This window comes from Hippocampus bargibanti, linkage group LG07 (assembly GCF_051943395.1).
Source record: "Hippocampus bargibanti isolate YZ-2025 linkage group LG07, ASM5194339v1, whole genome shotgun sequence".
Lineage (NCBI taxonomy): Eukaryota > Metazoa > Chordata > Actinopteri > Syngnathiformes > Syngnathidae > Hippocampus > Hippocampus bargibanti.
In genome coordinates, this window is record NC_142740.1 from 7,485,803 (window position 1) to 7,502,342 (window position 16,540).

Below are 16,540 nucleotides of genomic sequence, written 5' to 3' on the forward strand. Positions count from 1 at the left end.
AGACTGGTACAAATATGACAGGATGTTACGAAGGCAACTGTTGGGATTTTTTTTTTGAGACACTGGGAGATATGAAGGCAAGTTGACAGCTAGCGTGTGCGCCATTTTTGTTTTTGCGTAGCGGCAACGTTTTAGCTCAACAGTCTAACATGTGAAGTATATTCTGCATGTACCTTTGGGAATTAGATTAAAAAAGTGAGAATTCTAACCTTGAAGTGAAAATTCTGAGATTAAAGTCAGCTTTGTGACGTTCGTGGAGCTATAGTTATAACTATATAAAGTAAGAATTCTGACTTTATTAAAGTCAGAATTCAAGGTCAGAATACTTTAAAGTCAGAATTCTGAGAATAAGGTCAGAATTCTCACTTTAAAGTCAGAATTCTCAACTCAAGGTCAGAATTCTTACTTTAAAGTCATTCTGAGAATAAAGTCAGAATTCTCACTTCAAGGTCAGAATTCTTTAAATTTAGATTTCGAGAATAAGGTCAGAATTTTAACTTTAAAGGACAACCGACATCACTTTTTTGTTTCCTAACTGACATCAGAAAAACATTTTATAGCATCTAAAATACCCAAAACACCCAGTATGATACTTTTAGTCAAATGCAAAACACCAATAAAATGACTTAAAGTGTCCAAAAACGACTTCTAATTGAACCATGAAGTGGCCAGTTTCAGAAGGTCCCTTGTTCGTGGTGTCAACCCAAGACGTCTTGCCTTGCTGGAGAATCAAAACAATGGCTTCAGATTCGGAAAAGATGCTTTCTTGTTACTCATCCAGTTATGAATATGATTCAAATAGTTCTGAAGAGGAAAGCATACATGTTTGCAATCGATTACAGAATTTATTTCGCTCATTTTGATGCATCTGGAGAGAAATGTAGTGACAAACTCGCAAGTACTCACAGTACCCAAAAAAAGGCAGAAGAGGGCGACAAAGCTCCGTGTAAATTTTCTCCTGCGACGTTTTGTAAGTGAACATCAAATACACTGTAGAAGTCTTGGCGCAACACACAACGATTCACCATCGCGTTATTTATGTGTTTTCATTCTAATTTCGCCATCAACACGAAGTTTTCAGACAAAACAAAGTACCGCAAAATGCATTGAGGTGATGCAAGGTATGACCTTTCTTGGAGAGGGGCGTTCCTTCAGTGACGTATTGTGAGGACTCGTCACCAACTCAAAATCAAGACTTCTGGAATATTCAGCGCGAGTTTTAAAATATAAAATATAGCGATATGCGGTGGAATCTTTGTAAAATACGCTCAGTAGAAGTCATTTGAAGCGATTTTACAACTTGTCCGGAGACGTCGGTTGTCCTTTCAAGTCAGAATTCTCACTTTAAAATCATTCTGAGAATAAAGTCAGAATTCTCACTTTAAATTCCGAATTCTGAGAATATTCAGAATTCTGACAATAAACTTTAAAGTCATTCTGAGAATAAAGTCAGAATTTTCACTTTAAAGTCAGAATTCTGACTTTAAAGTACAACCGACACCATGTTTTTGTTTCCTAACTGACATCAGAAAAACGTTTTATAGCATCTAAAACACCCAAAACACGCAGGCTGATATTTTTAGTCAAATGCAAAACACCAATAAAAATGACTTAGTGTCCCAAAACTATTTCAAAATGACCTTAGAAAGTTTCAGTTTCTGAAGGTCCCGCCCCCTTGTTCGTGACGTCACGCCATGACGTCTTGCCTTGCTCGAGAATCAAAACAATGGCTTCAGATTCGGAGAAGATGCTTTCTTGTTACTCATCCACTTATGAATATGATTCAAATAGTTCTGAAGAGGAAAACATAAATGTTTGCAATTGATTAAAGAAGTCCTTGCGTCTCATTTTGAGGCGTCTGGACTCCAATGTAGTGCCCAAAAAATGCACAAGATGGCGCCCAAACTCCATTGGAAATGGCCTGATTTGTCTGCTGGGAATTTGTGTCAACTCGTATTAAATAGTAGTCTTGGTGCAACACAACGATTCACCATCGCGTTATTTATGTTTTAACAACACGGATCAACACGAAGTTTTCAGACCAAACAAAGTACCGCAAAATGCAGTGTGTGTCGCTTTCTCGGTCAGGAGCGTTCCAGACGTGACGTCACGTCAGGCATGGTCATCAACTCCAAAACAAGACTTCCTGAATATTCAGCGTGAGTCTTAAAATGTAAAATATAGCTATATGCGGTGGAATCTTTGTAAAATAGGCTCAGTAGAAGTCATTTAAAGTGATTTTACAAATTATGGACACAACTTCTCCGGAGGCGTCAGAATCAGAATCAGAATACCTTTATTCGTCCCGCAATGGGGAAATTTGCAGTCCACAGCAGCAATTGAAGAGGGATGGGGTTGGGGTGGGAGTGAAAGGATAGAAAACAAGATATTCTAAGCATAACAAAATAAAAATGTCAACTGTATACTGTGCAAATGTAGATGTGCAAAAACCGTTCTATAAACAAGACGTCGGTTGTCCTTTAAAGTCAGAATTCTCACTTCAAGGTCAGAATTCTGAGAATGAAGTCAGAATTCTCATTTTAAAGTCTGAATTCTGAGAATGAAGTCAGACTTCTCACTTTAAGGTCAGAATTCTGAGAATAGGGTCAGAATTCTCACTTTAAAGTCTGAATTCTGAGAATGAAGTCAGAATTCTCACTTAAAAGTCAGAATTCTGACTTTTTGACTGTTGGGTTTAAATGATCATTCCCTCTGGTTCCTTGCTCTTCACGGTGTTAGAAGATGGTAGTAATCAGCATGAACCAAGGTGTTGAACAAAATACATTATTTTAATCTTGTAGACAGCAGGGACATTGTGTTGACATTGGTTGAGGAGGATCAGAGAGAGAGATATAGCCGCCCCTTTCACCTGGTTTTATTATACAGCAGTGATGACATCATATCGACCGGGCCTATCAGTGACAACGAGGGTATAACAAGATATCAGACTGAACAGATACCCAGAGTTATCTAGTAAGCTACGTACATCCATATATAGACTAAACTAGAAATGAAATACAGTAAAGTCTCGTTATATCGATATTCAAGGGAGTCCAAAAAAATATCGATATAACCGGGGACTATCGATATATCCGATATCGATATAACGAGACTTTACTGTAATATAGGATTTTTACGGATGTGTATATAAATGTTCTATCAGTGATGTTCGTGGAGCTGTAGTTATAACTATACAAAGTCAGAATTCACACTTTAAAGTGATTTAATAATATAAATAATACATTTAATATAAATTTAGTTTAAAGTCAGAATTCTGAGAATAAAGTGACAATCTTGCCCACCTTATTTTTGCCTTCACTGGCCCTAACCCTCTTTTGTAAATATGATATATCTTGGCTTGGATTTTTTTTAATAGTTTATAAGACTGACAGAATAAAAGTGTAGTTGTATGTTTAGATTTGTCAGATTATTATTTTTTTTCAGAGGGAAAGGATTGAAGATTTATGTTTTTGCCATTCTGCTTGTATGCGAAATCGTTTTTGTTTATTGTATAGTTGAAGTTAAAGTTCAAGCTGTTGAGGGGGCTTTTATTTTTTTATTTCGTACCTGCTTTGTTTTGGCAATATGTCGTAATTTAACTTTCCAAGATGGAGCTCAAATTTCCTTCTATATGGCATTTATTGATCCCAGCCTATACGAAGCATTGGTAGCTATTTGTATGTCCCATTTGCCGTTAGTTTTTTTTTTTTTTTGATCCTCTCTAACTATGCAAATTGTCAGGGAAATAAACGCGTTCAGCCGTTACGTGCGTGATCTTATATGATGAAAAATCATCAAAACTGCTCGATTTTGAAAAGCTGGACGTTTTATTTTATTTTTTGGGTCAATTTGGGTATAACATTCCGTGATTTCATCATTGTTTTTTTTCTCTGACGGATGATTCATTGTCATTCTCTCCGTTTTTCCCACTTTGGGAACCAAGCGGTTACATTTTCTTCCCATGTTGATTTTTTTCTTCCTAGCCGTCTGGAAGTCATTAGAACACATTCTTTGACATGCAAAAGTACCATGAAAGAGCCGAAACTGAGACTCGGCTCATTTGCTAAGTGTCTGTTGCCTCACAGGTGTAAACAAAGTCCTCAATTCCAAAACTTGGTAAACATTCGACTGGAGGCCGTGAGCCAGACAACCCGAACCGAACAAAGCTGCCTTGTTCGGCTCGATTTCACGCAGTGCGGTGGAAGAAAAGGTAGAGGCAGGCGGGGGAAAAGGGGGACGGAGATGCGGAGAAGAAGAGAAGGAGGAGGAGGAGAATTCTCTCCCTCATAACAGGAAATGAGTGTGTGGTTTCAATGCAGCCTGGAGTGCTTGGGAACAGCAAAAAAGGGTTTCAAAAGTGTACGGCAGGATGGCAAGCCAGTGAGTAAAGCTTTACTTTCTTGTTTTTTAATTTTTTTAGGAGTGCATAAGTTTGAAAAAAAGTCAACTACACTGTCAAAGATGAGTTATTTGCTCGTGTTCGCATTGACTGGGTTCCATGAGTTAAATTAGTTACTGTACTTTACGAGGAATGCATAGTCTTCCTGATTGGAGTCAACTTTTGATATATATGCATTGCTTGAATCAGAATTATTTTTATTGGCCAAGTACAGTGATACCTCATCTTACGAATGCTTTAGCTCACGAACCTTTTGCCTTACAAACATTAAATTCACTAGTATTCAGTGGATGAACACCAAACGACACGGTCGAACAGCGCCACAGTGGCTGGCGGACTAGTTTTTGTCACCACCTTTCTTTGAGTGCAGACATGGTTTGTTATCGAGTGGAGTACTTTTGCTATTATGGGACTTAAAAGCCCCCACCACAGACTAGTGTTCAACCGTGGAGGACACAAAAGAAAATTACGGTAGAGCAGAAGGAGATCATCGAAAAACACGAATGTGGCGTGCGTTTGTGTGACTTAGCGTCCCAGTACCAGTACGCTAAGTCGACCGTTGCTACGTGTGGTTAAGGGTGTTTCTGTGTTGTCTAAGCAATGGTCTCAGGCAATAGAAAAGGTTGAACATTTTCTGTTCATTTTGATTAATGAAAAGCAGCTAGCAGGGGACTGTGTGAGTGAGGGAATTATCGCAGAGAAAGCACGGGAACTTCACTCGGATATTAACAAGAGGCAATCTGGAAGTTCGTCAACCATTGACAACTACCATCACAAAGGTAATTAAAACCACTTTATTATATACGTCTGTGTAAGCTCTCAGTCGTACAGGAGTGGTCCATCGATGAGAAGTTTTCTTCAGCCGTCATCTGTACAAATTTAAAGGTTTCAGACGTTTCGCCTCCTATCCAAGAGGCTTCGTCAGCGAACTAAAGTCTGACTGGTCGTATCGGCCCTATTTATATATCCCTAATGTCCAGCCATGGCGGCGCCGGACACAGCCTACTCTCAGGTTGGGGGGAGCAGAGGACCACTCCCTGTGGCCCCACTGATTGTTCCTACATTCCTGACTAACGACTGGCGCATTTCCCCCACTCCCACCAGTATGCTCCCAAACTCTGGAATTGTCTTCCACCCAACATCCGCAATATTGACCCCCTCCCTATTTTCAAGGCTCACCTCAAAACCCCCTTGTTTAAAATTGCTTTCAATGTATAGTTCTGTCTGCTATTTTATTATGTATCATTTTACTTATGGTTTTATTGTTATGTGCTTTGTTTTATTGTTTTGTAAAGTGTTTTGTAAAGTGTCCTTGGGTGTTTTGAAAGGCGCTTGAAATAAAATGTATTATTATTATCACCTCATCAGCATTACGAATGTTGCGTAACCTGTTTTGCCTAAGCAGGCTATTGTATGAACGATCCAAATTGAACCTCACCCCACCAGACCGGTTTAATGAAGGATTTTGTTGTTTTATAAGAATCGCTTCTTTTACCCCCCTTTCAAACCATCTATGTTCTTTCGCTAAGATTTTAACCTCATCACTTTATTATATAGTACAGTTTACTTCTATAATTACAATACAATAGGACATTTATTATACATAAAATAAGGCATATTTTGTGTAGTTATAAGGCTTATTTTGGAGAAAATTATGTTTTATGGGGACCTGGGAATGGATTATTCTCATTTAATGGTTTCTTATGGGAAATAAATATTTGGCAGACAAACTTTTTGTCACGGTTTGCAAGGAAGGTGATGGTGGTTGTGGATCCCAAAAAGGCAGGCAGGGCGAAGCAGGAGGTTGTATTTGCCAAATTGTATTAAAATAAAGTCAGCAGGAACAAAATCTAAAACGTCAAAGTCATCCGAACAGAAAAGTACAAAGAAAACCATGAGTAAAAATCTGCCAAGATGAAACAAACCTGACAGGGTGAAGCAAACACATTCACAGTACAATGACCCGACACCGGATGGTCGTGCTGGGAGTCCCTTTAACTGCCACTGATGAGGACGACCAACACCTGCGCAACTGAGGGCGGGGCCGTCAGCGCTATCCGTTGGTCGCCAACCACAATGTGACAGTCTGCCACGGATTGGTGCAGTTGCCGGCGGGGCCGACAGCGCCACCTGTTGGTCGCCAACCAGATCATGACACTTTTCGCCTTACACACTTTCTGGAAAGCAATTAAGTTTGTAAGCTGAGGTATCACTGTATGTTGAACACACACACTGCACTAGTATCATCATAAAAAATTGCAAAGAGGCACTACACAGTTATATTTGGGTGACATTTTAGAGAGTTAATGGAGACGGGGTAAGAAGCTGTTTAAATGTTTGCTGGATTTGGTGCACATGGATCGGTTGCGAGTCGCTGGCAAAGGTGATGGGCAGGATGTGGAGGGTCCAGTAGGATTTTCCGCACCCTTGTTTCGATTCTTGCAGTCCTCCAGAGTAGCTCTAGAGTCGCTAGGGCGGTGCCAACTGAGACAGATTTCCCAAACAAATAGTATAATTGTCCAAAAAAAAGGATTTACAGTATTGTCACATTGCCTTAATTCGACTGTGATTGAAAGCCAGGAATTTAAATCTTGTTTCAGAGCAAAAAAACAAAAAGATAAACCACAATCGAGGAAAAGGTTTCTTGATCCGTCATCTGTACTTCCTCGAAGGTGTCGGACAGTTCGCTCCTCATCCGAAGAGCTTTGTCAGCGAACAAAAGTTGTGCTGGTAACTCTGGCCCTATATCCCATATAGACAGATGTGGCCATGGCCACTGCGACGACCATGTTGGCGTCACACACGCCTCGATGTGGTCCAGGTTCAGCTTGTAACGACCTTGCTCTAGCAGTGTCGGTGAGGACAAGAACGGTCAGAAGCTCAAGGTCTAGCTAGCATTGAAAAAAGAGAATTTAGATCTTTTGTGTCGGTAGTCCTGGACCTTTCATAATAATAATAATAATAAAATAATAAATTACATTTTAAACACCTTTCGAAGCTCTTAAGGACACTTTACAGTCACAGACAAGCGTAGGTACTGTGCTTCCATTCGAAACACAGGACTCCGGTTCTTTGTACTGATGGTTAATTCTTTCATGTGATTGCACTTGTATTATGAATCACCAACGACAGCACCACCGTAGAAGTACAAACAAGTATAAAAATATAGCTATTATTTACACAAACATTTGGACTTTACATCAATGAAATAAAACGTATGCCATAAAATCGTACAAACCACTTTGCCCGCTTTCTGTCCGAAACAGAAGTTTTGGTCTTTGTCCTTTTTATCTTTTCCTTGCTAAACATACAGCGATAAAGCATGTCCATTATCGCCGTCTTCTCAGTAAAATGAAACTTGAAGAGGCGCGGAAAGTAAATCTGTACCGGAAGTGACAACAACCCAACGTAATGTCAAGAAAATAAAGCACAGCCATCTGCTGGTCAACTATGGGACAGCAGTCATAAACAAATGTATCCGCTGCCTTTTCAGGTACTATAATAAATAAAATACAATCACAAATAGAATACAATAAATAAAATACAATTTTAAATAGAAAAGAGAGAGAGCTGCACAGAAAATGCAATTTCAACTTGAAGGTGGGAAGAAAATTAATGTTACGAATGTTGAGGGGAAGTGAGTTCCAAAGTTTGGGGGCAGAGCAGCTGAAGGCTGTGTCACCCATCGTGCTGAGACGGACGGACGGGGAGGGGGCTTGGGGGGCACGCAGAGGTGGAGGGAGGAAGAGGATCTGAGGAAACGAGAGGGAATATAAATGTGACGAAGGTCAGATAGGTATGGGGGAGGGCAAGGTTATGGATAGCTTTAAATGTATAAAAAATAATTCTAAAGTTGATTCTACATTTGACTGGGAGCCGGTGGAGCTCTTGGAGGACGGGGGTGATGTGGTGAAAGGAGGAGGTTCTGGTGATGATCCGGGCTGAAGAATTCTGGACGAGTTGAAGTTTGTGGAGAAGTTTCTGAGGGACACCAAAGAGAAGTGAATTGCAATACTCAATCCGGAAGGTGAGAAGACTATGAACTTGGATAGCAGTGGTGTGAGGGGTGAGAGAAGGGCATAGGTGGAAGTACGCAGATCGGGTTAAGTTATTTATATTGGAGTGGAAAGATGCTGTCGAGAATGACACCAAGGCTTTTGAACTGATGGGAGGGTGAAACTGTCGAATTGTCATAAGTGAGAGAGAAACTGTTAGCTTTGCTCAAGGTGGATTTGGTATCAACGAGGTGAATGTCAGTTTTTTCGCTGTTAAGTTTGAGGGTTGTTATGGGTAAACCAGGATTTAATTTCAGACAGGCAGAGTGAAAGGGAAGAAGGTGGAAGACAGGCATCGGGTTTGTTGGAGAGATAGAGCTGGGTGTCATCCGCAAAGCACTGACATTGTATACCAAATTTACGGACAATATTGCCAAGGGGAAGAAGGTAGGTGATAAAGAGGAGCGGTCCTAGGACGCGCCTTGGGGCACACCAGAAGATACGAGAGAGGACTGTGAAGTGAAGGAGTTAATTTGGATGACCTGACATTTTTCTTTCGGTATATTAGTTGACGCAAACAATGATCCTTGAATTCATTCTCGATTCCGATTCTTGTCCAGTGTGGAGCATCCCGCTGGTGGTTACAGGAAGATCTTTGAGACGGTGGAGGAACTGAATGAAGCAATTCCAGCCAAGGTTACCGGTAGGAGAGAGCCTTGCCTTCAACCGATACCGCCGACCTTTACAGGAATCACTTCCAGATTTGGTGAAATCTGGAAAATTTGTTTCCATGAAGGTGTTTTGCCAACATGGCTAGGCGGCAGTGTTCTCAGGATGGGACCAGGTCTTTTCGAAGTCGGGGACCAACCGTTCCATCATCTGTTTGACGGACAGGCTCTCATGCACAAGTTTGACCTGAAGAACGGTCGAGTGACCTACTGCAGAAAGTAAGAACTGAACACATTCGGACCAGAAAAGATGTATCCTAACCTGAAAATGACAACGTGTCTTCTTCTTGTTCAGGTTTTTGAAAACAGACGCCTACGTCCGTGCCATGACCGAGAACAGAGTGGTCATTACGGAGTTTGGCACTGCAGTGTACCCCGATCCCTGTAAAAATATCTTCTCCAGGTGAAATTGACTGTCGTGCTCTGCTCACCATCCATGAATACAATAATAACAATCGACTTGTACGTGTGTAGATTTTTCTCCTACTTCCGGGGCATTGAAGTGACTGACAACTGTGTTGTCAACGTTTATCCAATTGGGGAGGAATTCTACGCTGTCACTGAGACCAATTACATCACCAAGGTTGATCCCGAGTCTCTGGAGACTTTAGGGAAGGTGAGACTCAATCGGGCCTCGAGAAGCTGCAACACACAAACACACGCACATACAAGTTTTCTCCACGTGGTGAGGACTTGGTGTGAGGTGCACACAAAAACACATTTTAATTCCGTGGTGGAGACTCAATGTGAGGTGTATACAAACATACACGACACGTTTTTTGCCACATGGTGGGGACTTACTGTGAGGCGCACAAACGTACACACGTTTTTGTGACATAGTGGGGACTTTGTGTGAGGTACATATACACACATACACCACATGATTTTTGCAACATGGTGGGGACTTAATGTGAGGCGCACACACGTACACACACAAACATATGTTTTGGTCACACAGTGGGGACTTAGTGTGAGGTGCGTATGCAGACAAATATTTTCTGGACATGGTGGGGACTGGTGTGGTGTGCGCATAGACACATACTGTGATATCATGAGAGGCTAGCTCTCAGCGGGACAGGACAAGAAGTGCAATGGACGACAGGTTTGGATACAAACAAAGGGTTTAATCAAGGGTTTCAGGGGGAATTCACAAGCAACAAAGGTTTGAATAGTGTCTCTTCCAATACTTAAATCAAAATAAAGTCTCTTCTGAGGTAAAACTGAAGACAGAGTTCTTTTCCAAGAGTCTCTAGGTCTCACCCCTCTTGACGTCCTCCTCATGTAGCCTAGCCACCCTAGCGAGGTCCAAATCCAGTGTCCTGTCGTGTGGTCCCAATTGGATATGAGTTCCACGCAGCAATTAACTTCTTCACAGAGCATAGCAATCGAGCTTGTCTTTCCCCACCACCACACTCAGAGGCTCTCTGCCTTAAGAGCCTTGCCTGCCAATCCCGCCCTGATCAGCTGCAGGTGTGTGGTTTTAATTGCTGCGTTCCACCAGATGGGGCCAAGACTCTCTCTGGGTGGAGCCATCTTAGGGGGATGTATTTGCCCTCCAGGACACAGCCTCTCGTGACATCACAATACACAACATGTTTTTGCGACATTGTGATGACTTAGTTTGAGGTGCACACACACATATACACACACGGAACACACGTTTTTGCAAAACTTTGGGGACTCAGTATGAGGTGCACACATCCACACACAAACACGTTTTTGTTTCATGGTGGAGACTTAGTGTGATGCGCATACATACACACACACACACCATGTTTTTTTGCTTCACAGTGGGGACTTAGTTTGAGGCGCACACACACAGAACATGTTTTTGTTACATGGTAGGGACTTAGTGTGAGGCACACACATATACATACATACAGTTGTCTGTCCATGCAAGTATGACAAAAACAAATATTTTCTTTTAAAAATAACTACAATTATAATAGTAATAATAAAGACAATAAATAAAAATCCATCTTTCAAAACATGGATATATATCAGTTTTTGATTTTATACTTATTTGTTTGTGGATCTCAACTCCCAAAATAAAATTAAACAAAACATAAAATAATTTAGAACAACGGTTGGGAGGCAAAAATGTATATTTTCTGGATGTGACGTTGTCATAACACAAGTTTTGTTGTTGTTATTTTGGACGATAAACGTCAATTAGGTGGACCTGTGTAAGTACCTGTCGGTGAACGGGGTAACAGCTCACCCCCACTTTGACGCAGATGGTACAGTCTACAACATTGGCAACTGCTTTGGCAAAAACATGAGTCTGGCCTATAACATCGTCCGGATCCCGCCTGCTCAGAAAGGTCAGTTTGCTACAGTTTCTTGCCAGAAGAAACATTTTTTTGGGCCATTTACCGTTGCCGCCCCATGTTTCTAGACAAGTCGGACCCCCTTGAGAAATCGCAGGTCATCGTCCAACTCCCAAGCAGCGAGAGGTTAAAACCGTCCTACGTTCACAGGTACCGAGAAGAAAGATCATTTTTCAAACATGGCGGACAATTGAAACTGGTGTGAGATTTGAGATTCTAAGACCCCTTGACCCCCTGGCTCTTCTCTCTCCTCGCTCAGTTTTGGTTTAACCGGCAATTATTTCGTGTTTGTGGAGCAACCGGTGAAGATCAACCTGCTCAAGTTTCTGTCGGCTTGGAGTGTCCGAGGAGCCACGTACATGGACTGTTTTGAATCGAACGAGACCATGGGGGTAGGTGGGCTCGCCGGGCGTGATTTGTCACTCGGATATGACGATTTGAAGTTGAGATGCTACAATTTAATTGCTGATACAGGGTGACCCAAATAAAACAAACCCCAAGTCCAATTAGTCCCCGTTCTAAGATGGCCACCATTTAGCTCCGTGTATTTCTTGAAGTTGTCCATAACGTTCTTACAGACTGAATTGGTCATGGCTCTCATCTCCTCCTTGATGGCTTTCTTGAGTTCCGTGATGATTCTGGTCTGGGTTTCCCTGCGTAGACTCTGGTCCTTAAGATAGCCCCAAAGAAAAAAAATTGGGAGGGGGCTTAGGTCCAGCCGGGCTATGGGGTGTCCACTTAAAATGAGACTGATCACTCGGCCTCTAAAGTTCTCTATCAGCCAATCTCAAGACAGGTTTGAGGTGCGAGAACTTGCTCCGTCTTGCTGGAACGAGAACTTGCTCATGAGCGACGAGGAGATGGACCAATTCAGTCTTGCTATATGAACCAAGATTTTGGTCTACCATTCCAGAAAGTGACTCCAGGAGTCTTTATACAGCTAAGACTTTGTACCTGGGCTTGTTTCGTTTCTACAGACATGGTTTCACCTGACCTCTAGGGACCCGGCAGCCTATCTGAGCGAGCACAAGTTCCGAACTTCAGCTTTCAATATTTTCCATCACATTAACGCTTACGAAGACCAGGGATTTATTGTTGTTGACCTCTGCGTGTGGAAAGGGTAAGGTCAACCGAGTCTTTGTGTATTTCTATGATGACAGACTACGTTACTAACCGTTGGACCTGTACGCAGATATGACTTTGTGTACAACTACCTGTATCTGGCCAACCTGAGGGGGGAGTGGGATGAGGTTAAGAAAGCAGCGGCCAGGGCGCCTCAGCCGGAGGTCAGAAGATACGTGCTGCCGCTCGATCTGCACAGCGTGAGTACGCATAGCCCGGTTCGTTTTCATTCAACTGCATCGCTTTGGTGAAGCGGGTCAAGAAGGAAAACCCAGTTGTTGTTTCGCGGTCTTGGAAGTATGTTTCCTCCAATTTGTTCGTCAAAAGTGGCTCATGTTATTGTACTTTTAGGAGGAACCAGGAAAGAACCTGATTTCTCTGCCGTACACGACAGCAACCGCTGCCCTTCGTAGTGACGGAACCGTCTGGTTGGAACCTGAAGTCCTCTTTTCCAAACCAAGACAAGGTGAAACCATTTTTTGTTTTGAAGTATGTGGTACTTTGCGAGTATAATCCTAGAATATATGCAAATTTAGTTCTCCACATTCACCTTGGGGGATTGTCTCCCAGCCTTTGAGTTTCCGCAGATCAACTACTCTCAATGCCGGGGCAAGAAGTATTCCTTCGCGTATGGTCTTGGACTCAACCATTTCATCCCTGACAAGGTGGGCACACTGAATTTGCACACATATGGATGACGCAGCTGGTTTAAAAGACAACCGACACCATTTTTTGTTTCCTAAGTGACATCAGGAAAATGTTTTATAGCATCTAAAATACCCAAAACACACAGGCTGATATTTTTAGTCAAATGCCAACACCAATAAAAATGACTTAAAGTGACCAAAAACGACTTCAAAATGAAACCGGAAGTGGCCATTTAAAGTGTGCTAAAACTGCAACAAATTGAGCTGCGAATTGGATCGCTAGCTTGCTCAATTGCTAGTTACTGTAGCTCTATAAATGAGCATAGAATTTCACAAGTTTAATTTGCTTTCGCGGGCCGAATAAAATGAGGTGGCGGGCCAGCTTTGGCCCCCGGGCCTTGACTTTGACACATGTGATGTAAGGGATTAGTCAACTAACTGAATAGAAAGAGAGGGAGCTTGCTCGATCGCTAGCTCGCTTGGTTGCTAACCCGCTCGGTTGCTAACTCGCTTGGTCGCTAGCGTGCTCGATCGGAAGATTACTCAATCGCTATCTTGCTCAATCGCTAGCTTTTGTAGCTCTATAAATGAGCATGGAATTTCACAAGTTTGATTTGCTTTTGTGGGCCGAATAAAATGATGTGGCGGGCCAGATTTGGCCCCTGGGCCTTGACTTTGACACCTATGTTCTAGGTGATCAAGTTAAACGTGCAGACAAAAGAGACATGGGTGTGGAAGGAGGATGAGTGTTATCCATCAGAGCCGCTATTCGTAGCGACACCTGGCGCTACGGAGGAGGATGACGGTATGTTTACAATCACAAAGCGCAGATCGCGATACATCAACAGTCTAAATAATTATATTTGAAGTATTTAACTTTATTTTGGAAATAATAATAACAATAATAATAATACGCTTAATTTCTAAGCACCTTTCAAAACTGTCAAGGTCACTTTACAGTCACAGGATAGGTTTTTCTGTGGGTGAGCAGCGGCAGCCACACGCACCAGCGTTCACTCAACCCAGAGATAGATAGATGGATTGCTAATATATAGCCAGATAGACAGATGATAGATAGCAAATACATAGCGCGCTGGTAGCCAGCTAGATAGCAAATAGCTAGCTCGGTAGCTAGCTAGATAGCCAGATCGCTAGGCTGAGCAGCGGGAGTCACACGCGCCAGCGTTCACTCAACCCGGAAGTAACTCAAATACAGTAAAGTCTCGTTATATCGATATTCAAGGGAGTCCGAAAAAATATCGATATAACCGGGACTATCGATATATCCGACCCTGTTTGCATGTAATTTTCTCCGTGCGTGCATAGAAATAGTATCGATATAACCGGGACTATCGATATATCCGATATCGATATAACGAGACTTTACTGTACATAGAAAGCTAGCTGATATGTAGCTAATAGCTAGCCAGCTAGATAGCTGGCCAGATAGATAGCTAATAGCTAGCTAATATATAGCCAGCTAGACAGATAATAGATAGCAAATATATATCTAGCTGGGTAGCTAACTAGATAGCAATTAGCTAGCTGGGTACCTAGCTAGATAGCCAGATAGCTAGGCTGAGCAGCGGGAGTCACATGTGCCAGCGTTCACTGAACCTGGAAGTAACTCACATAGAAAGCTAGCTGATATATAGCTAATAGCCAGCCAGCTAGATAACTAATAGCTAGCTAATATATAGCCACCTAGACAGATAATAGATAGCAAATAGATAGCTAGCTGGGTAGCTAGCTAGATAGCAATTAGCTAGCTGGGTAGCTAGCTAGATAGCCAGATAGCTAGGCTGAGCAGCAGGAGTCACATGCGCCAGCGTTCACTGAACCCTGAAGTAACTCAAATACATAGAAAGCCAGCTGATATATAGCTAATAGCTTGCCAGCTAGATAGCTAGCCAGATAGATAGCTAATAGCTAGCCAGATAGCCAATATATAGCCAGCCAGAGAGATAATAGATGGCAAATAGATAGCTAGCTGGGTACCTTGCTAGATAGCAAATAGCTAGCTTGGTACCTCGCTAGCTAGAAAGCCAGATAGCTAGGTTGAGCAGCGACAGCCACACACGCCAGCGTTCACTCAAACCAGAAGTAACTCTGATCGCAAGCTAGCTAGCTAGCGAATAGATAGCTAATAGTTGTACTAAATTCATCCTGTCTACTTGATAACTAATGTTAAGCAGATTCCTTACTTACAGACAGTGTATTGTAGGTGTTCAAATACCTGACATGTTTCGGCGACTACTTCCGCCTTCGTCAGAGTGTCACGGATGTTGCTGTGACGCGCCATTTTCAGCTGGTGTTGCTATGAGGAACCACATCATGGACTGGGAGAAGGCCAGAGTCATCCGCACCGAAGACAACAAACATCAGCGCTGGATCAGGGAGGCCATTGAAATCCGAAAGCGAGTACCAAGGACCATCAACAGGGATGAGGGAGCTTACATGCTCTCTACTACCTGGAGCAGCATCCTGGAGGGACGAGCGGACAGCGGGGGGCGTGACTTGCCTGTCAGTTCTGACAGGTAGGTCACGCCCTCATAGCAACACCAGCTGAAAATGGCGCGTCACAGCAACATCCGTGACACTCTGACGAAGGCGGAAGTAGTCGCCGAAACATGTCAGGTATTTGAACACCTACAATACACTGTCTGTAAGTAAGGAATCTGCTTAACATTAGATAGCTAATAGCTAGCAAATAGATAGCTAATATCTAGCAAATAGGTTTTTTAGTCCGCTAACCGTATTTTTATTTTTTTTTGGGTGTCTCACTGAAATTGATGCAGGCGAGTCGTGTCATTGTGTGTGTGTCCTGTGTAGGTGTGCTGCTGAGTATTGTCGTCAAGCCCGGAGCAGAGAGGCCTGGCTTCTTGTTGGTGCTGGATGCCGCCAAATTGACCGAGGTGGCCAGAGCCGAGGTCGACACCATCTTTCCGGTGACTTTTCACGGCTTTTACAAGCCGTGATCCTCCCATCAAGACCAAATTACACCTTCAAATAGATCTTGACGACATGTGTCCATATGTGGATGGACTTTACTGAATAGCAAGAATTCAGGAGCGAAGCAGTGTGTATTGTAAGGGCTCAAGCGAAAGTGACTTTCAAACCACATAATCCTCAAAATTCTTTTACATTTATGAACACTATCACAACCTTCCCAATTTATACTGTTTTTCTGGTATATTACACATTTGTTGGAATAAAAATATGAGGCTTTTATATAGGATGTTATCTACGGTGTTTTTCTGTGGTGTCGGTTGTCCTTTAAAGCGTCCACTCAAAAAAAAAAAGGGCACTCACTCTATTT

The 16,540-nt window shown here is 42.3% G+C and overlaps 1 protein-coding gene across 2 annotated transcripts; it reads left to right on the forward strand.

Annotated features, from left to right (window-relative positions):
* Positions 1 to 4,237: 4,237 nt before the first annotated feature.
* LOC148895330 (retinal Mueller cells isomerohydrolase-like) lies at positions 4,238 to 16,459 on the forward strand. Of its 2 annotated transcripts, none has more exons than XM_089000846.1 (14): positions 4,238 to 4,380; positions 9,015 to 9,097; positions 9,191 to 9,341; positions 9,418 to 9,525; positions 9,597 to 9,738; positions 11,299 to 11,446; positions 11,521 to 11,602; positions 11,712 to 11,844; positions 12,430 to 12,572; positions 12,645 to 12,774; positions 12,926 to 13,040; positions 13,145 to 13,239; positions 13,915 to 14,026; positions 16,054 to 16,459. In XM_089000846.1, the coding sequence occupies exons 1-14, from the start codon at positions 4,370 to 4,372 to the stop codon at positions 16,197 to 16,199; spliced, it is 1,599 nt and encodes a 532-aa protein (XP_088856972.1). In that variant the 5' UTR covers positions 4,238 to 4,369; the 3' UTR covers positions 16,200 to 16,459. The 2 variants fall into 2 exon arrangements, with proteins under 2 accessions (XP_088856972.1, XP_088856973.1); XM_089000847.1 differs by lacking the exon at positions 4,238 to 4,380 and adding an exon at positions 4,413 to 5,178.
* Positions 16,460 to 16,540: the final 81 nt, after the last annotated feature.